Source organism: Neolamprologus brichardi, chromosome 2 (assembly GCF_056152115.1).
Source record: "Neolamprologus brichardi isolate AB-2024 chromosome 2, ASM5615211v1, whole genome shotgun sequence".
Lineage (NCBI taxonomy): Eukaryota > Metazoa > Chordata > Actinopteri > Cichliformes > Cichlidae > Neolamprologus > Neolamprologus brichardi.
Window position 1 is genome coordinate 9,633,287 of NC_142105.1, and position 26,345 is coordinate 9,659,631.

Sequence of the window (26,345 nt, forward strand, 5' to 3'; positions counted from 1 at the left end):
ACAGCAAGCCAAAGCTCACGTCTGAAACTCCTCAACATAACAAAGAGTCCAGAATTCCACTTTTTCTCTCACACTGAACACAGATAAACCAGCGCGAAGATCTTGTCTTCCAAGAAAAAGAATAATGCCCCCTACTGGAGCTCTGAGACGTAACCAGTGGGTCAACACACGATCAACCCAGCGTTTCTGCTCTTTACACTCTGACTACGTGTCCCTACATGTACAGCACCAACCTCAGCAGCAAAATAACAATGAAGTGACGTTCTGGGATTTAGGGAACCGAAAACATAACTGTGAAATTTCTCATCTACCACATAAATAATACCTCAGGGTGGGCAAAGAATATGTTTAGGTAGCTGAACACTTGTAGCTTGTGTCTAAAAGAAAAAGCATAACACTTCTAAATTCCCACACTTTGGTGTTTGAGGCAGTCTAAGTCTGGAACAACAAGTGGTTTACACTCTGATCCCTGTTTGGGAATATTTTCATCTGTGACAGTTTGACTGAACAGGAACTAAAAAGCCTCATGAAGAAACTTATTATTAAACTTATTATATCGTTTGTACATAATTTAAAGTGGGAAAATAGTGAGTTGACATAAAAGTACACGTAGTTCTGTCACCATGCTTTAGTTGTCAAGTCAAGTTTATTTATATAGCACATTTCCAACAGTCCATGCTGTCCAACTGCTTAACTATGTAAAATGCCACTAAAATAAATAAAATGCACAACAATGATGCAGTAAAATGGTAAAAAAAAATGGTAAATGGCCTGCATTTGTATAGCGCTTTACTTAGTCCCTAAGGACCCCAAAGCGCTTTACATTACATTCAGTCATTCACCCATTCATACACACATTCACACACTGGTGATGGCAAGCTACATTGTAGCCACAGCTGCCCTGGGGCGCACTGACAGAGGCAATAAATAAATAAACAAAATAAGTCAATAAAAACAACTAAAAAAACAACTAAGGGTTTTAAAACCAAAATGTTTAGGTCAACAGACCATAGAAATGTGTCTTTAGTAACGATTTAAAATGTTCACATGTTTGTGCAGGTCCAATATGGGCAATTGTGGCTCAAGAGTTGGGAGTTCGCTTTGTAATCGGAAGGTTGCCGGTTCGAGCCCCGGCTTGGTCAGTCTCGGTCGTTGTGTCCTTGGGCAAGACACTTCACCTGTTGGTGATGGTCAGAGGGCCCGGTGGCGTCAGTGTCCGGCAGTCTTGCCTCTGTCAGTGCACCCCAGGGTGGCTGTGGCAACAATGTAGCTTGCCATCACCAGTGTGTGAATGTGTCTGTGAATGGGTCGATGACTGGTGTGTAAAGCGCTTTGGGGTCCTTAGGGACTAGAAAAGCGCTATACAAATACAGGCCATTTACCATTTACCAATAGAGGGCTTTAGAGCGTGATGTCATGGGAGCCGCCATGTTAGTAGGCCAAAGAAAGGGCTACAGGAGCGAAAGCACGCGGAAACATCAGCTATGGCTCGTACTTGCTGTGTTGTCGGTTGCAATGTTAGATTGCACGATCGGGAAGGGAATAAGCTGGAAAATGGGCTCTCTTTTTATCGTTTCCCCTCCTGGAGGCATCTCATGTATCGGATATTACCAAATGTGGACATCAGGCTTGGATAGCAGTAGTGAGACGAGCTGATATCGAGTTCTCTGCCATCATTTTTTGTTGGTGTGCTCCCGACATTTTCATTCCGGTAAGTTCTAAAGAAATTCATATTGTTAACACTCACGTTAACTTTTATAGAGTGGAAAAAAAGTTAGCTTGTGTATATTATGCTAACAGAGCTGTGTCGCTAGCGGTCATGTAGCACATCATTATATACCAGCTAGCCAAACTTCAGTAACCCTACAAACGTCACTGCTGTTTAGTTTTCTGTCTTCATTTATGTTGGAAGTGATAACAAAGCTGTACATTTTCATTTGTTTCCAAAACCCCGCAGTCAGGACATGCTATATTGTATTTAGATAGAAGCTAGCGAGCTACCTTCCTGCTAACTTCTAACTCCGTTAAATGTCATAAATTCTGTTTTCATGGATGCCTGGATGTTAAACTCAATTGTTACACCTGGTAGAGAAGAATGCTGATCATTTTATTAAAGATGAAAGACTTTAGACAGTTTTTCAACTCTCAGTAATGCCATAGTGATCGTTTGATATATGGACCTGCAGCAGAGTTTAGGCCCAGACACGGCTAGTGACGTCAGACTTAATGACCGGATTAGGAGGAAGACAGAGTCTGGGACCTGCCACAGAGACAGCTCTGTCGGCCCCAGATTTAAGTTTAGACCGTGGAATAGTTAAGGTCAGTTTTGACCTGGACCTCACGGTTATGTCTGGAGCACAAGTGAATAGTTGTACTGCAATATTTGAATGAGCTGATCCTCTGATTTCCACAGGACTACATGAATTTATTACTTAACTGATAGTTGATTAAAGCTGTGTTCCCCATTTTCAGGCCTTCATCTTAAACATGTTAAACCATCAATATCTTTTCTCAAAAAAAGGAACTGCTCCATGGGTGTGGTGAGGAAACACATGGTTGTTTTTTTTATATTATTTATTTGACAGTAATTGTTTGGAATGGTTTTATAATTACATACCTTATTTTTATTTCATTAATCTGAATATTTTCAGTGTTTCTGTGTAAAATATTTGAAACATTTCATGTCATGTTTAAGCAGATATTTCTTCAGTTTTAGTTTGAAGTGTGTGACTTCACCGTAATATGTTAAAATTATATAGATTAGCAATTATACATAATTCACTGTTTCAAAATGTGCTTTTTAAAATTTTGGTTTTATTAAAATGAAGAAAATATATTTTGTAAAAATAAGAGGTTAAATTGAGGTGGCTGCAGCTCAGGAGATAGAGCAGATCATCTGCTGATCAGAAGGTTAGTGGTTCGTTCCCTAGCTCTTCCAGTCTGCGTGCCAAGTATCCTTGGGCAAGATACTAACCCCAAATTGCTCTCTGATGCATCCATTGGAGTATGAATGTTAGTGAGGAAGCACTGAAAGATTAGAAGTCTGTGATTGGGTGAATATGGCATGTTGTATAGAGTGCTCTGAGAGAGTAGAAATGTGCTATATAAGAATCAGTCCATTTAAAATTGTATGAGTATGTTAGTGTTGGTATAATTTGTGTCTTTTAAAACTTTCTTGGCTAAAAATGATTAATTAGGTGTATATTAGTCATCACAGGTGATTTGTTACTGATAACAAATCATTTGGCTCTCGGCGAAGGCAGTCGCACTTTTCTCCTCTCCTCCTTCCCCTTATCTCCCCTGCTTAGCCTCTTGTGTCCTTGTCTTGTCTCATGTGTATTACTTTCCCTGGAACACTCTCTCACAGTCTGTTTCTACAACCTAAAAGAGAATTATGGATTTGATCAACTAGTCTCTGAATGCTATTGACACCCTTTACTCAACGAGAAGTCTGGGCTCGGGAGAGCCCGAGTGCCCTGGAGGGACTTTCTCTGCCAGATACACGATGGACGGGTGGCAGAAATGGAGGGTCATGTGCCTGGCGGGACTGTCGATCGAGGACGCTGAAGATATCTACCTATTCGGAACCATGATAACAGGGTTCTTGCTGATCGGAGCTGGCTTGGCCCTGGCTTATCGGAGAATTAAGAAAGCGGAACCGGCTGTTCAAACCCCCCAAAGGCTGCCCGCTGGGATTGAAACGATGGGACGAGGCACGACTTCTCAGAATGGGCTCACTGAGTGCAGCATGAATAAGAGCTTGGAGACACTTATGGCTGCTGTGAAGACTCAGAATAACACCTCTGAGTGTACACTGGATTACATCGTGAAGCAGCTCACTGCAGTCGTGAGTCTAAGAATCGGCTATCTGAGCACAAGAATGACAACACCACGGAGCGCAAGTTTGATAACATCATGGAGAAGCTCACGGCTCTCCAACGGGAGATTGAGAGACCAGTGTTGGACTATTAAAGAACAGCTTTGAAATTCTCATGAGCTGCTCGCATAAAAGAAAAATCAACAACATCAACATCAATATTTCATAATGCAGATATCCCTTTGGCGCCAGCTTTGGGCTCAAGGCTGGAGCTGAACAAAAACTCCCTGATAACGACTGTGTGTTGACTGTTCTTCCCACTCTATGCAAGGCCACCTGGGTTGGCTGGAGGACTGTTTACTTAGCCTGGCAGGGCGAAGGACACTGTCTCAGCTGAACTATGGACACGCACACACATACACTTACACTGATAAGCACTCACACATCCCCCCTCCCCTTCCAATGCCTTCGATGCTTGTTGCCTCCTGGGAACACGAGGCCGGTCTGGGCCTGCGCTAGAGAGACGGCGCAGTGGCAGGATGGCTGCTGTGTTGCCTGGGATTACTCCTTATCCCCTACCCAACCCTGTTGCTGGTCACGTGCTCTATAATGTTGTACTGTGGACATTTATGTGCTTTCTGTGCAGAGGAGTTTTTTTGTTTCCTGTTCTCATGCTGTCCTCCTATAGCCCAGCATGAGTAGAGGTCTCTTTTTTTCCTCTTGTACTTTCCCATTGTAGTGTACATTTCAGTGGTTTTTCTGTAATGCAACCGTTCTCTGACTTGTATCCCCATGTGATGTCTGTGTTGTGTGTGTAAGGTCGGGGGGCGGGTTCATTCCACTGCAGGGCAACCTGCCACTGCATGTGGCGAATAAAATTTGAACTTGAACTTGAACTTTGAACTTGAACTAAAGACAAACGGGGACATTAAAAAACTATTCTTGTATTAACATGGCGGTGTCACGAATGCCTCGATCACTCTCAGACTTCAGGATTAAACATGTGATTTTAGCAGATGTAAAAAGTCTGATTGAAGACCGCTCAGAGAGTTTTATGATCAACTTCCCGTAAATTTTGCCAGCGACACTGAAAAGTTGTTTTGGTCAGCATTAACTGCTTTTATTTTTTTTGGTTGTTTAATGGGGCTATGATCTGTGGAAAGCTTTTTTGTTGCTGTGCCTGTGATTTCAGGGTAGATCAGCTGCTCAATCAGGGAGAGTGAGAACAGGTTTGCATCATTATGTCCTCTCAGTGGTGAGGAGAGCGGCCCCGAGGAGAGCTTATTGTGACCCAGATATACGCAAATGTCTTACAGAGTTTTATGATAAGTTTTGGTGTCCTTGCTCACCTGAGCAGGTGTTAGGCTCGTGTAAGATGAAGCAGAGAACGTAAACACCACTGATTAAAGTGTTTTTTCTTTGTGGAACACATTTATTTTTGTTTTGTCTGCTCATGAACACTTCCATGCAAGATTTGCAGCCGGAGCTGTGTTAGGGGTATCTTCTCCCCATGACATCATACTGAGCCAAGGGGAAAAAAAACTACGTGAAACTTTCAGCTCAGGTAAAAGCGAGAGAGAGCTTTTGCTTCTGGCACACAGAGGGAGATCTGAGGCAGAGTAGAAGTGAGGTACATACTCAAGGAAACAAACAAACGAGACCGCACACCTGAGTCCGTGCTTGTTGCCACTTGAGAAGCTTTAATGATCTGATGAGATAGATAGATAGATAAAAACTTTATTAATCCCTCAGGTGGGTTCCTCTGGGAAATTTGTTTGACATGTTCCCATAGCGGGAGTTGAACCTGGGCCGCCTGGGTAAGAACCAGGAATCCTAACCGCTAGACCATATGGGAGTCAGTGCACAACTGAGCCGATCTTTAAAAGGCGGAAGGAAGACGAGCTGATGGGAAGCAGGTGTGCCAATGGGAGCAGGAGCAGAGACACGCCTCCCACAGGTCCTCACAGGAACAGTAACACCTGTCAACATTGGGAGGAAGAGGGCCAAGGAAAAAGATGAAGGACACATATGACAGAAAGTAGGGAAAAGAAAAATACTTGTCCTTTAATAAACCACTTTAATCCTTTCTTTAACGAAGCTCACTGAGTGCTTCGAGGTTCATGATCTTGTAAAATTTGCAGTAATTTTAAGAAGTGGTGACACTTGTCCTCTCTCATCTCTTACAAATTTAATATTTCCTCACCGGAGCTCTGCCTTGACCTCAGGAGACTGTTACTGAGGCCGTAAAGTGATCTCTAGTTGTGTTTGTAAAGTTTGTTTAACAGCAACATTCAGCTGAGCTTCTCTGGAGAAGATTTTGTGCTCTTTGCATGAAAATCATAGCTAAAATAAATATTTATGATCAAACTTTACCAATACTCACAGCACCTGAGTTTTCTTTGCCACGTTTCAGGATACAAAAAACTTATTCAACAACCCCGAAAACAGGTTTTGCATGTCTGACTGAAAGCTGAAAGTAATGTGTTAAAGCTCCTCTGACCGGGACATCAGGACAGACGTGCTGTAAACTCCTCGCAGGCTGTGAGCGCGCTCGGCTGCCAAGAACAGAAAGACTCTCTGCAGGTGAAACAGCTGACAGTTTAGAGCTGAGCGAACACAACAGAAACAGGCCACTCAGAACAAATGCAAACATGTTGTGTTCGGAGGACGACCCGGACCTTTACACTCAGGCGGCGGGAGCCGAGAGAGACTTCAGCGTTCACACTGGCGTTAGATTATCAGAGCTTTAAGACGAGCTGGCAGGCGGGGACGCCTCGTGGAAACAGATTTGTATGGAACACGCCGGACCGGTGAACGCAGCCAAGGCGCTGCATTTTTCAGGAGTGTGCAGAAATGAATGGACCTGCAGGATTTCACCCGCAGTGTGACGTGAACAAAGCCAAACCAGAGACATATTTATTTGTTTATGTATTCATTCTTGTTTGATATTTTTCATGTTTATATGAAATTATGATCAGACATCATCTGAAAATGATAGACTAGTCTGCTTGTAAAAGCACCTTTACTAGGAGCAACTTGAAATAATGGTTTTCGATGTGCACTCAGTCTTTTGTGTCACTGTGGAGGAATTTTGGCCCGTTCTTCTTAACAACGGTCCTTCAGTTCATTGGGATTCACTGACCTTCATTCATGCAGAGCTCCCTGAAGGTCCCACTACAGCATCTCAGTCGGGTTTAGGTCTGGACTTTGACTGGACCATTGCAGCACACACTTCCTAGCTTTGGTCTTGCCAACAAAGATTAACAAGCCGTGAACTTTGACCTCTAACGTGCCTGTAGAGTCTGAGATGGAGCTGCACAGTCTGAGCGTGGGGTGAATTTGCTGAGATGCCCACTCTTGGATGGACTGGTGACTGTCTTTTCCACTATTAACAATCTTTCTCACTGTAGAAGAAATGACATTATAACTGTTCCCAAACTGATGAGCAGCAGCAGTTACTTTGCTGCCTTACTTCGTGTTGCCCGTCCCCGTTGCTTCCTCCCACCTCGCTCTGTCTCAGCTCTTGTAGGTTTTACTTGTTCGAATGCGTTTTCCTCGCTCTGCCTTTGCTGTGTTTCTGGCTCTTGCTGATCTAATGGATGTCTGCTGTGATACTGCTGCTGCCTGTTTTCTTAATGTCTCTCTCTCTGCAGCTCTTCATGCGTTACATTCACATTTTTCACTCGGCCGTCTGAAGCACTTCTGATGCAGACGTGCTTCACCTGACACACCTGTGCTGATACTCTACGTAATGGTTGCTTTTCTGTCCTGCTTTCTGCAGATAGTCGCGACCTACACATTATTAATATTTCAAGTCTATTTTCATCTTTTTCTCTGCCTGTAGCTACAGTGACTATGTTTGACTCTGAGTGCTGCTTTTTGCTCACAGCTATGATTGAACACAGACGCTGGCTGAGGCCGAGAGCTGAATCTGGAAGTCCTTACTTACCTTTCTGAATGTCCTTTCTTCTTAGTTCTATTTTGGCTGCCTGTATGTCGCAGATTCCTCCATAAAGACGTGAGAACAGTCCAGTGAACGGCCTGTTTCTAAATGTCCTGCACCTGCAGACGTGAAAAGCTCATATTTTTCTCCTCATTCAACATGTTTATCTGCACCGTCAGTTTCCTGGAAGAAAGTCTGGTTTATTTTAAAACATAAAATCAGTAAATACCCCACCTCTGAATTCTGAAGCCATCACATGCCCTCTTACATGTGTGAGTAGAATAAAACAACAATTCGAATAGAATGTGCTTAGATAAAAGGGGACGGCTGCAGATCAGAAGAACAGGAAATGATTTGTAAGTGTGTGTTTTGTTAGGATGACTTGGTCAACCCTTGTTTAAAGGACAATTGTGGACTTTTATTCTCAAAGTATTTCATGTGACCTTAAAGCTTTCAACCTCTGACTGCCAAATGAGTTTGTTTAGCTATAAACTTTGGTGTGTAACGGCATAGTGTGAGGAATTTATTGACAGTGGGTCGCTGTATCAACATCCACCTGCCTTCAAAATATATTTTAGCTCTTTATAAGACATTAAATCTTATTGTGGTCGAACAAACAGACGAGCAGCAAAAGCTGGAAATCGGGTGGTGAAGGAGGCAGGAAGGAAGAGCAGACTGCTAATGTGACAGCTTCACAGGGCCAATGAGAAAAAGTAAACAGAGGCAACACGGAGTGTAACAAAGTTTAAGCGAAGGCAGACAGGAAGTTACGAGGAGGGGTAAGACAGTCAGTCGGACAGACAGGCAGGCAGCCATGGCGGCTCCACATGTTAGCTAGAAGAGACCATTTAATCATGTTTCTGCAGCAGTTGGTGGCTAGCAAGCAGCAGATGCCTCGCCATCCGACGGCGATTAATCCTCCAACCGGCCATCAGCCGCCGGCCCCGAGCCTCTGCCATCATCACGCCGGAAACGCAAGGAACACACGGCTGAGGTGAAGGTGGGATGGAGGAGCGAAGAGCGGTCGCTGCACCGGAGGGTGTCTCCCTCTGTTTCCCCCTCCGCTCGACCGGCCGTCTGTTTTCCACTCGTAGACCTCTCTCTGTAGACGACAGGACGACCAGCTGGGGCCCTCTGTCTCCACGGTGTGTGTGTGTGCATGTTTGGAGCCATGTTCGATATAATGTTAGGAATCATTATTAAACCTGTGAGCTCATTGAAACATTTGCACAGAACTTTTTTTCAAGGTTGTTCTGTTGTAGCTCCAATTTAAAAATAGCCCCTAAACGCACCACATCCAGGCACCCAGATTGCAGATTTGAACAGAGGACAGCAAAGGCCACACTGACTGCATGTGTGTGTGGGATTGTGTTTGTTGATAATGTGGCTGTGCACAGTGGCCTGCCTGCAGTTTTCTCGAGAACCTCTCATCCCAGAACGACGACTGACGTCTCACAGGAAACTAAGACAAAAAAAAGGTAGGAAAATCTATTATTTTAGTCCTTCTGAGTCACAGAATTTTTTAAAGGCCGAGTGTTTTAGAACAACATGGAAGTGCAGTGCCTATAATGTCCACTAGAGGCTCCCTCCAGCAGTGAGTCAGTGCCTATAGACTCCCAGCAGAAATAAACACGTTTTCATCCTGATACCTAAACCAGTTGGTCATATAGATCATTTCTCCCTTTATAATAACTGGTTGGGGTGTGCTGTGGGGGTGCTGGACATTACACCACCTCATAAAACCAGCACAACCAGCAGATTAAGGAGCTTGATCTCCCTGAAAACTCCTGGAATCATCCCAGTGGTTTTCATCCCTGTGATTAAACACACGGTCACAAACTGCCAGGAATCAGACGTAAACCATGCACCCAGAGGAAGGTGGGGCTTTGGCCTGTTATTACTTTAACTGTAATTGCCATTAAGTAGTAATTTCACACTCCTATAGTTGCTGTTATTTTCTAAACAGCCCAAATTTGGTATTTGGCGTCACTGTTTAGGTTTAGGTTGGAAAAGGCATTGTCGTCCTCACCACACCCGTCAAACCAACGTGCCAGCACGGACATTTGCTCCTTCTACACACAGAGTGTGGTCAGCAGCAGCCACTCAGTGGGAAACACTGACAAACAGCAACACACCTGCCAAGTTTGAAGAGGATCAGAAACAGCTGTCGAGTTAGGTGATGAACAGACGGATGGGCAGAGATTTGTCAAACTATTAGTAAGATCTGCTGATGTGAAACTTTAAAGACGTTTTCTGGAAAAAGCTTTGAAATGATAAACCTGGCAGCTTCGTTCATGAGGAAATGGAGCAGTAATGAGAATTTGATAGTCCAGTTAAGTTGCTTCTGTGAATTCTACTCATTTACCCCCAAATATTTCACTTTATTAAAAAAAGAGCAACACAAGGGTTTCAGTTTTTCTGGAGGCTGGAGACCCCATTTGTCTTCACTTTAATATTTTGATTTGTAAAACATTTATACAAAGGAAGCCTTCCAATCCACAGCGTCTTCCAAAGACACTTACTTGAAGAAATTTTTTTTTTAATTTGTCTTTTTAATAAATATTTTAAGAATCAAACTGAAGCCAAATTGCATGCAGATATTCCAGGAATCCTCTCAAATGATCCTGTAATGCTGAAGTGATGAAATGGCTTTCTGACGGTGTTTCTGCGACTTCCTCCTCCTCCTCCTGTGATCTCTGTGTAAAAGCATATTTGTGTCAGGGCCAGCAGTCGGCATCCTGTGGCTCAGCTGGATGCTAACAGTGTCCTGGCAGCAGCGGGGCTCCTGGCTGGAGAGGGCTGCTCCTCACACGCTGTCAGTCATTTGATGCATGCTCCGCTCGGCTGCCATGTAATGTGAAGCAGAACAAGGCGGAGTGCGAATACCCGACGTGCGCTAAGACAAATTCACACAGCTGATCATGTTGCATGTGATTCTGGTGGCAGCAGCATCTGGAGTGGTGCAGAGGTGGTAATCTGAGGGCATACATATGTATGGACGGATATTCATAAGGTCTCGGCGCTGGGGAGAAGCAGCTGCTGTCTGACTGTTGCTGTTAATTCACTTCCTCGATGCCAGACAGCACAGATTCTGCTCGCACCATCCAGGAGGTCAGAGTGGAGCATGCTGGGACATTTTTATTGAGTTTTAGGCTATGTTCATACCTAACCTGCACGGTGGGGTTAAATGAACACCGCTGTGTTTGTCCATTCAGCCCAGTTCATACAGGTGATAAATGGGTTTGAGTGGGTGAAGAAAAACAGAACTCCGTATGTCCCTGAAAAATATGGCGGCCAATATTTCTGGTTCAGACTTCATAGGAAAACAAATGTCTGCAAATATCCGTCCAAGGTTGCTGCCGATTGTCTTATCAGGGAAATATTTTCATTTAAAAAAACAAAACAAACTTCCATCACCAATGACCAAATTCTTACTTTCAGAAGAGAACGGCCCTGGAGAAGAAACGTGTAGCTGAATAGATTCTCTTTTAACCCTTTCAGACTGAAAGAACATGTCTTGATAAAGGTTTTATAACAGAAACAGTACTAATACATTCAAATTCAAGTGTTTTTGGTAAATGATTAACACTTAAAATACAGGTAAACAGCACAGGAAACACATGGAAATGAAGGCAAAGAAAAGAGGAAGGAAACAAAGATGGAAAAGTGAAAACACAGGTGACGCGGGGGAAGAGCAGGTCTCAAAACAAGGAAACACAAGAAATAAAATCAAACACACAATACAAGAAGCCTTGAACATGGTACCAACGATGGATGGACATACGTTAGGCAATGCTAACGTATGCTGACCAAAAAGGTGGATCCTTGGAAGGAGACAGAGATTACTTAAGCTCATGATCAATACTTGCCATAATTTCAAAATGTTGTGGACAAAACTCTTTTTTTTTTGTCTGTAACAACAAAAAAGTTGTTAACAAAAAGTTGCCAAAAACGCCCAATGTATCAAATGCAGTACAAAAAATATATAATAAATATGTAATAAAAATATATCCTACACAACATGATATAGCAAAAAAAAAGTGGATTTTGTTATAAGGGTTATTAAACATCTCAGTTAAAAAAAATAAAATAGATCAATTTTCCGGCTATTTTTTGATGGTTTGGGTCTTACAGGTTTGATTTTGAGTTAATAAGGGGAAATTTGAGTTGATAACCTAAAATGTGAACTGATGGATTATCTCTGCAACCCAAGGGATCAATCATTCATTAGTCCACTTTCAGTATTATCAGTAGTGTCTTCTTCTGGTATGTTTCTAGTACTTTATTTTTCTGCATTAAACTGCTACTTTGTGTCAGTATATAGAAGAAACACTTGGTGACAGTGGGAAGGAAAAACTAATTTTTAACAGGAAGAAACCTCCGGCGGCACCAGGCTCAGGCAGAGGCTGTTGGGGGGTGAGGGGGCGGTGAAACTTGGTCAAATAAAACAGGAAGCAAGCAGACTTTTGGGCTTTTAATTTTAAGTCCATCCTCCTTCTTACTTTTAATTCCGGCATTGATTTTGGATTTTAATTCTGGTGTGGACGCTGTAATGAGACCATTCATGCTACAAGTGAGCTGCACCTGAGGCGTCTGTCAGATCATCCCTCCTTGTTATTTGTTGTTTGTCATCTTATTGGAAATGCTCATTGTCCCCGTCATCCCTTTTACCTCCATTTTGGTCCCCACAAACTCATGTAAAAAACACCTGTGTGTTCACCTGCTGGATGTTTTACTTTCTTTGAAACCATCTCATGTTTGCAGAGCAGGTAGTTCTCAAAAGAGCTTGTTTGGTCATGGAAATGTGTCGTAAGTACAGAAATATCCAGAGGACGCTTACAATGAAACTGTGAGGGGAAAAACAGTTTAAATGCACAAACAGCAACGTGTCGCTCTTGAAGAGGTTTCTTTGTCACAAATGCCTGCTTTATAAAAGAACAGTGGCACGCACTGTTACTTGTTCGAACACACACACACACACACACACACACTAAAAAGGTGTAATTCAGCAGCAGACTCTGAAAGCGAATTCACCTCTGGGCTCTTCATGTGTGTTTTTTAAAGATTCAATTACCCAGCGATCCCATTGGCTGTTGATCCTTAAAGCGCCATTCATTCAGTTTAGGATGAGAGTGCTCAGGATCAATACTGAATAGGAGCTCCCCATTCAGCTGCAGAATGAACACTCGTCTCCCTGTGTGTGTGAGAGAGAGTGTGTGTGTCTAAATAATGCTCAGTATGCTACAGTCTTCAGATCTACTCCCAAAAAGAGCATCAAACATCAGAATTCTGTTTTTGACCTCAGTGAGTGGGCATTTCTGCCACCTCTGGCTATCAACTGCAGGTACTTTGATTTCTTTGACTGTTTTTCCTTGAACGACCGATTCAGAGGCTGTTAAAGGTCAAACTGTAACTGAACTTTGGTTTCATCGAGATCTAGAGGTGTCCTCATAACAGAGAGGTATGTTATTGTCTCACTGTTGCTGGATAATCCAGTCCAGCCCAAGCTGAATGGGGCGGGAGTCTAAGCGTTATCCAGATATTGTTTCCAGTACCGCCCAAATACAAGCAGCAGCAGATGGTATTTGGCAGGTGAGGGGAAACCAATATTGTCTGCCATTTGCAATTTTAGCCAAATGTTACATAAGCTGTTACAGCCAGTTTCCAACCCCAAGACACTACAAAGCTGGTATGAAAGGTGGAATTTGTTGAGTGAATCAGCATTAACTGCTACCCTTGATGTTACCTAATTCTGACCATGAACACTACAGCTGCTCTGCATGAGTGCAGCATAGTTAACTTCATCACAGAAAAGAACACATTTTTGCTTGTTCCTCTTCTATAGTGCTGGTTAGTTTCTGAAGACTGCGCCATGAACGCATCGCAGGGGCAAAGAGGAAAAGAGGATGTGTTGCAGGTGTGGGAGGTTATTCCTTTCTTATTACTGAGCACGTATCTCCATGCCATCAGCTGTAAGGAACGCCAGGCTGCAACACATTAAAAATGAACTAATTTGACAGTATTACGCATTAATCTGCCTGTGATTAACCAAAGGTGCCAGAACACAATTCCGGATCATTCTTTCACACTTTAGAAACCAGTCGACAAGCCCAAAACATCCCACGTTTTTGGCAGATGCTTGACACACCTCAACTTGCTTATTTCGAGATGGAGGAGCAGCAGCTTGACTCAGCCTCCTCACGCCGTCCCTTACCCAGATAATCCATATGTTAGCCGTGATCTCATTCTTTCAGTCACTACCCAGAGCTCGTGGCCACAGGTGAGGGTAGGATCGATGCGTAAAGTGAGCATAAAGCCCTGAAATAATGATACTGTTGTCTGTAAACTTGTGGTTTAATATATGATCTTGTCTCTTTATGACATCATATGGCGCTAAGAAGACTGAAACTGGGTGTTCAGAGCAGTCTGCACGTTGACCTCTCAGCTCACAGGGTTTTCTTGTATGTCTTTCATCCTGTCTTCCTTCTCTCTCCCCAACCGGTTTCGGCAGATGGCCCCGCCCCTTCCTGAACCTGGTTCTGCTGGAGGTTTCTTCCTGTTAAAAGGGAGTTTTTCTTCCCCACTGTCACCAAAATGCTTGCTCATAGGGGGTCATTGATTGTTGGGTTTTTCTCTGTATGTATAATTGTAGGGTCTACCTTACAATATAAATCACCTTGAGGCGACTGTTATTGTGATTTGGACCTATATAAATAAAATTGAACTGAATTGAATTGTACATAAGCCTGACCTCATTATTGGAAACTGTGACCGTGTTTAACATGATTATCCACCATTAGAGATTACGGATTTATGAAATCAGAAAGCGTACTGAAAACGATCATGTTCGAAGAGCAGAAACTGTAAGCTGGATGGATGGATGTGTTGACCAGGATGTTTCTGAATGGGAAGAAGTAAGACTTTGTATCCTTATAGACTGAGTGAGTGAATGAGTCAAGTTATGGTGTGTTACCACTGTTATGATATGAGCACATTAAGTTACTCTTTTGAGATAACTAGCTCCGATGTTGGCGTGTCCGATTACTTTCAACCATGGTCTTTATTAAACATGTAAAAATTTCCAGCCTCTAAAAAGTGGAGAAAAGGGAGATGAAGTATTTATATTCCAGCATTAAAACACTTTTTGGCCTGTTCACCTATGCTGTGTAAGCTGCTTTGCAACCCACCTCCAGCCCTTCTCCTGCCCTGAAAGTTCTATCTGAATATCATTGTCATAGCTGCTGTGATGAATGTTCTCTGCTGCTATCTTGCCCAAAACTTACAGACTAAAATTCTCAGGCTGTACGTGTCTGAAGGGTTTGTGTATTTGTGTTTGTTTAGTGGTGAGTGCTGGCCTGATGTGATGGAGCTGAGCAGGCAGTCTGCTGCTGCTGCATCCTCCTCCTCCAGCACATTCAGCAGCTAACCAGGTTAAGTCTGAATCAGATTATCAATTTATGGGCTAAGTTGAAATCTACAGATTGCGGGCAGAAGCGGGAGTGACGGGCTAAGGAGCGCGCTGTCAGGTCAGATTGATGGAGCTGCTCATTCACAGCGACACTGGGCCCATTTATAAAGCAGTAATTGCTGCTGTGATATCGACACTCTTCCTGCTTCAACCCTAACCCCTGCTGTCCTCCTCCTCTTCTTCTGGCTCCATGCATTCACACGCTCATCCACATCACATATTGGGTTCATCTCATCCAAAAGTTTCATTTTGTAAGTAAAATGATTTTCTTTCTCCGTTTGAAGGATCCCACAGCTGCTTGTTTGTCCGCACAGCTAAAAATGTCCAGATTAATGGCTTAGTTTGTCCATTATTGAGGCCTTAAAGTAAAATAAATAAATAAATATTTCAGCAGGGGTTTGAGGGCGATTCTTCTGGTGCCCAATCATTACACCAGAACAGAGACAGAAACAGATGCCACCAAACATTTAGCCTTTAATTGTAAATTTAAACTATGAAAGTGTATACAGTACACCTCCCTAAAAACAAATAAATGAGATTTACTGTCTTATGAGACGTTTACTTTTGCACTCTAAGAAATGACACACTGATGTTGGTAGCATTATGTAAATGTTTTATGTTAAAACTAATGCCACCAATTGGTTTTTAACTTTAAACACAAGTATGTTGTTTTGAATTTAATTAACAACACAATATTTCAATACAACAAATTGCAGTAAATTAAATCCAACGTAAAAAGTTCATTTAAAATGAAGAGCACTTTAATTTAAAGAGGATTGTCCTAATAGGCTCTCCGTACTTCTGAGTTTGCACATGTGCAGTGTGGAAGTTTGATCATCCGCCATTTTCAACTGAGACTTGCATGTGCTTAGTATCCTGGATAGAATCTATCGCCATCTGAGGATTATTTGGTAAGTATAACAATTTAAGTATGACAAATTTGATTAATCTATACTAACTGATAAACTTCTGACACTTTCGGGAATACTTTTGCATTTTTTTTAAACAAATGATGCCTGGTAAATTTTTTAACACTTTAGCTTAAGAAGTGTTAGAAGTATGAAGACATTTGACAAATATTGTTGAACCCGCTTCGGTGTAATTTTCCAAAATCTTTTGCGATTCCTGTTAAGGTTAGACTTTCCTACTGAGACCGACAGTTTTAAAATTACTCCCAACATCTACCGCACCTGCTCCCTGACATCAGTAATGACCACCGGGAGCGCCAGCGATCCTGTAGTTTGAAGAATGAAATGCATGTGTAGTTAATTTTAGAAACATGCATCAATTAAGTTGCTACATTGTTTGAAAGAATTCGACTCCATGTTGATTTCTGGTTTAGTGTCAAACGCAGGGATTTAAGCGATTAACACTTTGATTTGTAAAGTATAAGACATGCGTTCATCTGTTGTCATTGAAGTGCAGAATAATGTGTAATACTGTTATATATATAATGCATTTAACTCCTTGTATCAGTTTCCATTGGTTATCAAAGTAACAATTTGTGTGTTCCCTTTTCATTTTAGGTTGGTTAGCTAGTTCTGTCTCTCAATAGATGCAACACAAGTGGCTCAGATGTGGTTGTAAGTATTATTGTAACAGTTATTGATGATGATTAACAAACTTCTTTCATTTTTTTCTAGGTTTTAAATGTGGAAGTGCAGACAGTGTGCTGAAAGTGTTTTGACAAGGTACCAATTACTAAAGCATTACAAATTAAAGCATGGCCATTGTGGTCAAAGACACTCATATCCATGCACATACTATGAATGCCCTTGTTCATTTAAAACATGGAATGCTCTCAAAACACATTTGAGTCGATGTCATATTGATTCTTCAAGTAGATCAGGAGAACCAGTTATCTTTACATGTTCCTTGTGTCCTGGAAGTGAACTGATATCAGTTAAAGCGTATTTCTCCCATATTAACAACCATCTTAAGTGTTTTGAGACAGTCACTTGTATCTTTCAAAACTGTTCATTTCAAACTAATATATATGGTACTTTCAAATCGCATAAGAATAGAAAACATGGAAATTGCACAGAAAAAGACTTTAAACCTGAAGTTTTGAAAGGGTTTGTAAATGAAGATCAGCTATCTGAGGAACACTTAACAGATGATAGAGAAAATCACTCTAACTCCAGTGGTCCTAGTTTTGTTGAAGCTGAAAATAAGAACTTGCAGGAAACCATAATTAGGAAATTTGCTGCTGTCTTGCTCAAATTAGAGATTTTTTCACATGTACCCAGCTCTGCCATTGATGAATTGTTGGAAGAATTACACATCATTTTTACTTCCGCTGTACTGCCCGTTTCAAACACAACCGCTGTTGAGGTATTCAGGAGGCACAAAGTTCAGGCTGACTTTCAAATAATTAATGAAGTTAACCTTGCCATTAATGCAAATAATCCTGTGGTGAAAGCTATAGCGAAGGGTGGTCCACTTTCCACCTCATTTAAGCGTAAGCAATATTATAAAGAATATTTTGAAGTTCTGGAACCTGTTGAGTATAAACTTGGATTTTGCAAAGTGAATTTTGTCAAAGAATACGGCTATCAAAAACTTTTTGAGCCACTGTTGCATGACCTAGTAACTTTAGAGCAGGAAGGGGTTTTTATTCCACAGCTTGGATCATTCATTAAAGGGACCGTTCAGTGCATTATAGCTGATAAACTTGGGGCTCATGGCCTAGCTGGATTTATTGAGAGTTTCTCAGGAAAATATTTTTGCTGCTTTTGTACAGCTCAGCTTTCAGACATCCAGCAGCTCGAGGTGAAATCAGGAGCCTTTGACCGCAGGACCAAGGAGGTTCATCAGTTGCACATTAAAACCTGTGAGGAAAAAGGGGTAAGCTGCTTTGGTGTAAGGACAGGATGTGTTTTAACTAAGAGCTTATCTCACTTTAATGTGATAAGTGGATACCCACCTGACATTGTCCATGATCTATTTGAAGACATAGTTCCCGTTGAACTGGCAAAGTGCATTGCAGTGCTAATATCTAAAAAGTTATTTACTCTTCAACATCTGAATAATCTCATACTGTCTTTTCCCTACAAATGTGGGGATAAAACTAACCGTCCTCATGTGTTACCCAAAAACCTGCAGCAGAAGCACACAATTGGTGGGAATGCACATGAAAATTGGTGCCTTCTTTGGTTACTTCCACTAATTGTTGGAAAACTTGTTCCTATTGATGAACCTGCATGGCAGGTGATATTGTATTTGAAAGATATTGCAGATTTGGTTGTGGCAAATGTTCATACTTTAGAATCTATTGCATATCTGGAATGCACAATCTCAGATCATCGTAAATGCTACCAAGCACTCTTTCCTGATCAAAGGTTGTTGCCAAAACATCATTTTCTGGAGCACTATCCTGAAATGATTAAATGTTTTGGTCCTCTTGTATCATTATGGACTATGCGGTTCGAGGCCAAACATAGCTTTTTTAAGCAGGTTGTTAGGCACATACATAATTTCAGAAATGTAACATTTACGCTGGCAAACAAGCATCAGCTAATGGTTGCTTATAATTTGCTTCGCCCTGACAATGAGAAGTCTTCATTGGAAGTTTTGCAAACCTCAAGAGTCTCAATTGATATCCTTCATGATGATGTTGTGAACTCGCTTGTACAGAAGCACCCAGAAATCTCTGAAATAAACCTGGCCCAAAGTGTCACTGTCAATGGCATCAGATATAAAAAGGGCATGATAGTTGTGCATGGATCCTGTGGTGGTCTTTGGACAAATTGACACCAAATCAGTCCTAAGCAATGAGACGCACCAATTTTATTTCAAGGCATCTCCTATTTATAAATCAATAAATTGATGTAAAATTAATGATTTTTCTATAATTGCTTCCAAGTCATTCCAAACCTAAATAAATTTTAATGCATCTTCTGTAGGGCTGGGCACTTATTGCATCGCTTATCAATATTGTAATAACACACGTCCTATGTGATTAAAATGATAGACTGCTTTCAAACCTCTAAAAAAAATAAATATGATAATTTAGTTGAGACTATTACTTCCATTAATGTCAAACCTATCATCAATTCAACAAGATAAATAACTGCTGGTTTGGTCTAAATAGCACATTTGCGAAGTTTAATTTGCTGTATACTATTATGATGTTTTATTGTAACTCTTATTGTTAAGCGTCTGGACTTCTTCAAGTTGCTTGAAGATGTTTCACCTCTCATCTGAGAAGCTTCGGATGCAAAAATGAAAGCTTTCACGTAATATCAAAATTGTAAAGCTGGGTTTGGGTTCATATATTTGTTTATCTGACTCAGAGGAGTCAGTGCCTTACCAACCATGAACCTCACTGCACGTCACTGATGTGAGTTATGAAACATTGCTTAATCACTTATCTGGATTATGTGTTAATATTTTTGACTTTGTTTTGTAAAGAGGTTGAAAGGAACCAAAATAGGAAACTTCTCTCGTATTGAGTTCTTATCTCCACCAGAATCCCAGCGTTGATGTTCGACGGGAATGCATTCTGAAAGCTGTCTGCGTCTACTTAAATGAAAAGCCAGATGACCTGTTCAAGGAATTCTTGGTAAGTTAAAAAAGGAAAACAATCAGTTATTTTCCTTTTTTTAATTTAGGATTGGAAATGGAAGGCGGACTTACTTGTCCATATGTATATGTATGCAATTAACTTATCTTTTTCTTTTCTTTTTATTTTAAGGATGTGGATCTTGGAGCAAGCAGAGAAACGGAGCAGCTGACTTTGGGAGTCTATGTTGTCAGACATGAAGGAGCAGACTCTGCAGATACTCCTGAGGACATTGGTGTCATCATAGAAGGATGCACTGTGCTGCAAGCTCTTAGTGATGTGGCAAAGGGGTGTGCCCTCCTGCTTGGACTAATCTACAGTCTAAATCTGAGCTACCCAAAGCACCTGAAATACACATTTGAATTTCTTCAGAAGGTGCTGGAGTTGGATGGGAACAACCTATCCATGAAGGTACAGGTTCTGAAAAACAAACTGCTTGAGTGAAACAGCCTGCACTGAACTATAGAGGACACTGAACTTTAAGGTTCTCGAACCCTTCTCCTTGCACTTCATAAACTGTTGTGTTTGAATTGCCACAAGAACTTCTGCAAGGCCTTTCACTTTTCTGCGTTCTTTGTTCTTGAACCTTTACCAACATCCAACTACACTGAAAAAAGACTGCTCCTAACTTTGGACTTCAGTTGAAGTTTTGAAGCAAAGGTTATTTTTCTAAATATGGACAAAAATGACACTAAAGTAATTTCTACCTGCTGTTTGCTGGGCTGTATTGTGGGCTTTTCATTGTAGCCCAATCAAGTTTAAATTAAGCCATGTTAATGTTAAAAATGTTGGAATCACAACACTTTCCAGTTCTAATCATTTCAGTTTAACATGACATTCTGTATCTTGTCTTCCTGCACTTAAAATGCAGTTGAATATATGTAAAGATTGTTTAGGAAAAAAGATCTAGAAACATTTGAATTGCTCAAAGTGTGCTTCAACAAGTTTTACACAAAGTGTTATTAAAGTTAGGTTAACTGAATAAACTTGTGTTCGATTTATTTAATTTACAAACTTAAATAGAGTAAGTTGCAATTCTGTTAAAGTGATTTAATCCTATAGTTTCAGTAGAGCGTGTTTTGGGTGAGTAGATTTATCAGATTTACTTAAAATTTCTTGTTCAAATTAAATGTATCATGCATTTAATATTTCACTAACCCAGTTGTGTGGAACCGGTTGACATAACTGGGTGGAGTAAATACAACATGTTATTTCTTAAAGTAAGTAGAGCTTGTTTTGGTTGAGTAGGTTTTATTTAGTCTTCTCAATTTAAGTCAACAAGGTTAGTTAGATCAACATTATGATATTCAGCTAATACAACATGATTCTTTTGATTTGCATTTAATTATCCAAATGTTATCAGATTTACTTAAAAATTTTTGTTCAAATTAAATGTATCATACATTTTATATTTCACTAACCCAGTTGTGTGGAACCGGTTGACCTAACTGGGTGGAGTAAATACAACATTTTATTTCTTAGAGTGTGGCTAACAGTAAAGAAACTGAAACACATCAAAACGTCCCTGAAAGCTATTTTATTTTAAAGATTTTTTTTTTTATAAAGAAAACAATTCAGTGATACTAGTCACTACATCTAATCGATTCACAGTGTAATACAACCTTGCTCTATTACACACTGGGTCTCGGTGCATCTTCATCACCCTCAGGCTTCCTTCCCCCTTCTGATTGGCTGCCCATCATAAAGAGCTGGTGGGTGGAGCTTCTCTTGCCTTCTGGGTTCCTGTCTTCCTCTTCTTTGTTGTTGTTTATGTTGCTTCTCATTCTTAAACCTCCTGATTTAATTTCTCTTTGGTTTCTTAACTTTATTTTTTTCCTTAAATTTTTCTTTACTAGTCGTATTTAGTTTTGATATGTGATTCATGCTTTTTGTTTGGATTATTGTCTTATTTTTGTATATTTTGTTATTTGTTTTTTCATGTTTTTGTGGTCTTGGCTACTTTTGTGTTTGTTAGTCCTTGTTCAGGTTGCAGTTTCTCTGCTTCCCTCACTTGTGCTCCCTGTGATTTGCTCAGTTTGTTGCCTTTGTGTTTTGTCAGTTACTTTCTGCTTTATTTGTGGTTAGTTTTCTCCTGCGTTGATCTATATTCAGAACATGTTACGGTGCTCATTTTTTCTCCTGCCTTTTTTTCACCTGTGACCTTTTGTTACTTGGCTCTGGACTTTTATTATAAGGACTTTCAGCCCAATTTCAGCCTCTTTGTTTTGTGGAGCTGTGCAGTTGGGTCCTCTCACACCTCATCTTTGTCATTATCTTTAGATCCAAGAGTAGAAAAACTTAGATAAACTGAGTGTTTGGAGCCTGAGGTTTCAGCTCACAGGGATTGCTGTACACTCACCTCATTATTAGAAATTTTAATATGAACATCCACCATCTGAGCATCTGTTGCTCACAATAAAAAGGTACAAAAAAAAAAAAAGAAAAGGTCCACTTTAACATCAGACTGATTCCATTACAGGTTGCACCATCTCCGCCTTCTCTCAGTACGCTGATGACTAGGGATGGGTATCGAAAACCTTCTTGTTGAGAACCGGTTCCCACTGTTTCAATTCCTTGGAATCGTTTGCCATTTTTGCAAACCCTTATCGATTCCAGTCGCTCCGAATGACATCACCACGTTGCGGAGCATCATTTACCTGGCAGGAAACATGGTGGCTCAAACGCTCAAAAGTTTGATTATACTTTACGAGAACAGATGACGACAGGACAACTTGCAATACTTGCAAAGTAGAGATTTCATTTAAGGGAGGAAACACTACGAATATGCAAAAGCATTTGCTCACAAAACACACGATGACGTTAAATGAATGTCGTGTTTTTAATTCCGCTCTGGACTCGTGAATCTCAACCCAGTTGCAGCGGTAACGTTTGCACGTCCTCTCCTGTTAATGCAGCAGGTAAATAATCAACTAACAGTGCATATTATGTTAGTGCGATCTGCCTTATTACAAAACCTGCCATTACTGTGCATTTAGGTGACCATGATGAGAGAGACAGACAGAGTCTGGCTGGCTCAGATGCTGGCAGTTCTCGCTGCAGTCTACCGGTAGCGTCTCCTTTCAGGCCAGGATAGACGAATGTCACCGAGCAGTGACTAAGTTTGTGGTAAAAGGCTTGCACCCATTTGCCACAGCAGATGCCCCCGATTTTCGGTAAGTGAATGTGTTTAATTGTAGGCAGGGACATTACTGGATATTCTTGTGTAATTGCTACTGAATAATTTATGTTATAATTTGTTATTGCTACAGAAGAATATTTATTTTATTATTTTACATTTACAATTTTTTTCCTGGGGACCCTGTGACACCCCATTGAAGGTAGGCTGTGGATCTCTTAAGATCTCACTGTTGGGTTTGTAAGGCCATGTTACTCCTAAATTTCTATCTTGTTCAAAGAGAAGATATAAAACAAAGTTCTAAGCTAATCGACCTTAGTGTTCTCCTTTTTTAAAAATAAGAATTGATAAGAGAATCGATAAGAGAATCGATAAAGAATCGAATTGTTAAACAGAATCAAAAATGGAACCAGAATCGTGAAAATCTTATCAATACCCATCCCTACTGATGACCAGTGTTGGGTAAGTTACTTTAAAATAGTAACTTAGTTACATTACTAGTTACTTCTATCAAAAGTAACTCAGTTACTTCAAGTTACTCGTTACTTTCAAAGTAACTAGTTACTAGGGAAAGTAACTTTGGTTTTACTCAGAATTCTCTTGTTAATGTGTTGCTTCCATAACTTTGCCAGTCTTCTAGCTTGCTTACTTGCCACAAGTGCACTGTGCCACCTACCAATAGAAAGGAAAAGATAATGTGCATATTTCCACGAGAGAAATCCCACACCCGGACCATCATTGACTGCTGCCATGATTCTAGCCTACGTCACAGCATCATGTGCGCCTTTTACATCCAACACAAAAACTGCAGTCGTGGCACTTTTGATTGTACTCAGAACTCGGAAATTCTGCCTTCTGAATAGGAAGATGTAGGTAACACCAGACTGCAGATGAGCTGCATACAGGGCTGGACTGGGACAAAAAATCGGCCCGAGCATTTTGACTTGAGACTGGCCCACCATTATAGGAAAAATCATAAAGCCTTTGAATGAAAACAAACGCTGTTGTGACAGTGATGTACACTGTTTTGATGGTATATTTGCATCAATCTATGAATCGTTTGTTCACAAGATTCAGATAATTATTTTTTAAAAGCTAGACATTTTAAATGAGAATAAGAAAGAAAAGTATTTCTTTGTGCCCCCCTCTCCCTGTTAATGCCCTACCTGGCCCCCCTGGCAAAACTTTGCTAGATCCGCACCTGCACAATTACCAGCTGTCAGCTACCTAAAAAAGGATCCTGGGGTTATCTGTCTCTCAGAAACAGTTCATAACTTCACTTCAACTCATTTATGTCACCTAAAAGATAAACCTGTTTCTCCATCACCTGTTCAGCTCTGATGATTCAGTAAGGACATCTCCTGGTTTCATCTTCATGTTTCCCTCTCACCAGATAACCAAACCGACATCATGACCAGCAGCTCTTTTGCAGCTGTGGCTCCAGCAAACATCAGCTGATACTAGAAATTAATATTAAATAAATTCTAACAACAGCTGATCAAGCTTAAACGTGCTGCTGTTGTTTAGCGCAACATCCGCTGGTTTCCTGTTTCTGGCGCAAAGTGGGCGATAAACAAACAAGAGAGCCGATTAGCTGATCATTGATCAGTTTTCATGATTGAAGTAGAAACGGGAGAGGGAGGGGGAGAATGAAAGAAGAAGAGGCAGCTGTGCAGCAAAGACACAGAATAACTCCAGCTTTGTGTCTTTTTCATTGTAGCTGAATTACGGGACAAACTGTTCCTTTTCACCTCAATAAGAAACGCGTAATATTTTCTCTGAATACCAGACGGGACGATTGGCAACTCTAATAACTTATGAACAAAATAAAGTTCAAAATCATTAACTTCATAGCACCCACCCAGCTGTATAGAAACTCCGTCATGCTAGCTAGTACGCAGTACGGAAAAAGTCAGCACAACGAAAATAAACTCCACCTAAACTTGGTTTATATCTGACCCAGATAGACTGCAGTCATAACTTCTTACCTGAAGTTCAGTTCACACTTGGACCGGCGGCAGCCTCGGGTCTCTTTTCCTTCTACGTCCCCTTTCCCTCATCCACCTGCTGGCCTCCAACACTTGCTAATGTTACAGAATCTGTGGAAGCTCCGCGATAGCCACCACACGAAGTAACAAGTAACGACCCTATCTAAATCCTAGTAACGACTAACGCGTTCCTGATTTTGGCATAATAACTAGTTACCGTGCTCGTTACCACAATAGTAACGTAGTTACTGTAACGCGTTACTTAATAACGCGTTAGTCCCAACACTGCTGATGACTGATAATCACTTTTATATTTTCTCATAATATTTTCATAATTATGAGATAAGGTCTCCGTTTTTTCTTCTTTTTGTGTCTGAATGTGTTTCAGTTGTAGTTAATATGAAGTGTGATTCGGTCACATTCTGCTTCATGTCTACAATTTCCTTTCATAGCTTCATTTATTAACCATGGCACAATGTCACCTGCACATCAAGGACAAGTAGGAGTATTTACCCTTACCTTTTCTATATTTATTTTGTCACATTTTATAAATATTATTTACCATTAGTAAAACGCTTTTTGAATTTCTTTCGTGTTTGAGAGACACTTCATAACTGAAAGCATCGCTGTGGTGCAGAAAAAAGTGAAGCTAATGGAGGCTGTGCAGTTTATTGATCCCTAATCAATAATAAATATAAAGATCCACTTGTGCTTTGTTTCCTTAAAGTGACAAATTGGTTCCATTAGATACCACTGGATAATAAAGTGACACAGAAGCACGACTGTTTTGATTCACGGTGCACAAAAAGCCGTGTGGCTGCTGCTGCTGCTGAAATAAAGCAAAGGCATCAAACCTCACCCGTATTTGACCCCCTCAATAAGTTTTGCATAGTCCCATAGAAAATGTCTCTTTTTACAGCTCAATAAAAGCCTGAATGGTTAAAATGGGCAATTTTTTGTGGTGTGTTTGAAGGAGCTGATGAGATGAGAGTGCAAGGCGGAGGGGGAAGGGGTGGGGCGAGGAGGGAGGTGAGAGATTACCTAGCATGGGTTGGCAGCGCTCTGCTGATCCTCGGAGCGACACACAGACTCACACATTTAGTATTCTGACTCCACGCCGGCTCAGATCAGATGTGTTATCACACGCTGGAGTGCTGGAGATGGGATGCTAATTTAAACCTGCAGCAGGAGGAGAAAGATGAGGAGGAGGAGGAGGAGGATAGGAGTGCAGCGGGCAGCCATTACAAAAAGCCAGCCAACATGAATGACAATCCAGCGCAATTTCTCATGCAATAATTTATCTTTTCAAAGAATGAAAAGGGGAATTATACCTTGGGAAAATTATGAGCTGAGATTCTAATTGATTCAGAAATATGTGTTGGTATCTTACTCTTTAAATTATTTTTTTAAAATTGCAGTTGTTCACTTA

At 40.9% G+C, this 26,345-nt stretch overlaps 1 protein-coding gene and 1 non-coding gene across 2 annotated transcripts; one reads left to right on the forward strand and one right to left on the reverse strand.

Moving 5' to 3' along the window:
- The first annotated feature begins 3,703 nt into the window (after positions 1-3,703).
- LOC148106070 (uncharacterized) lies at positions 3,704-20,396 on the forward strand. Its single transcript, XM_087830252.1, has 4 exons — positions 3,704-3,847; positions 18,011-18,075; positions 19,684-19,792; positions 19,925-20,396. The coding sequence occupies exons 1-4, from the start codon at positions 3,704-3,706 to the stop codon at positions 20,234-20,236; spliced, it is 630 nt and encodes a 209-aa protein (XP_087686378.1). The 3' UTR covers positions 20,237-20,396.
- On the reverse strand, positions 5,601-5,672 carry trnak-cuu (transfer RNA lysine (anticodon CUU)). Its single transcript has one exon. It is a non-coding gene; the product is annotated as a tRNA-Lys (tRNA).
- Positions 20,397-26,345: the final 5,949 nt, after the last annotated feature.

What these genes read in the sequence shown, in the direction of transcription:
- LOC148106070 (XM_087830252.1), top strand. Translation starts at nt 3,704, where the DNA reads ATGGGACGAGGCACGACTTCTCAGAATGGGCTCACTGAGTGCAGCATG. An exon ending in TGAAGCAGCTCACTGCAGTC is followed by an intron (nt 3,848 to 18,010) that starts GTGAGTCTAAGA and finishes AGGTGAAATCAG; the next exon opens with GAGCCTTTGACCGCAGGACC. An exon ending in ACCTGTTCAAGGAATTCTTG is followed by an intron (nt 19,793 to 19,924) that starts GTAAGTTAAAAA and finishes TTTTATTTTAAG; the next exon opens with GATGTGGATCTTGGAGCAAG.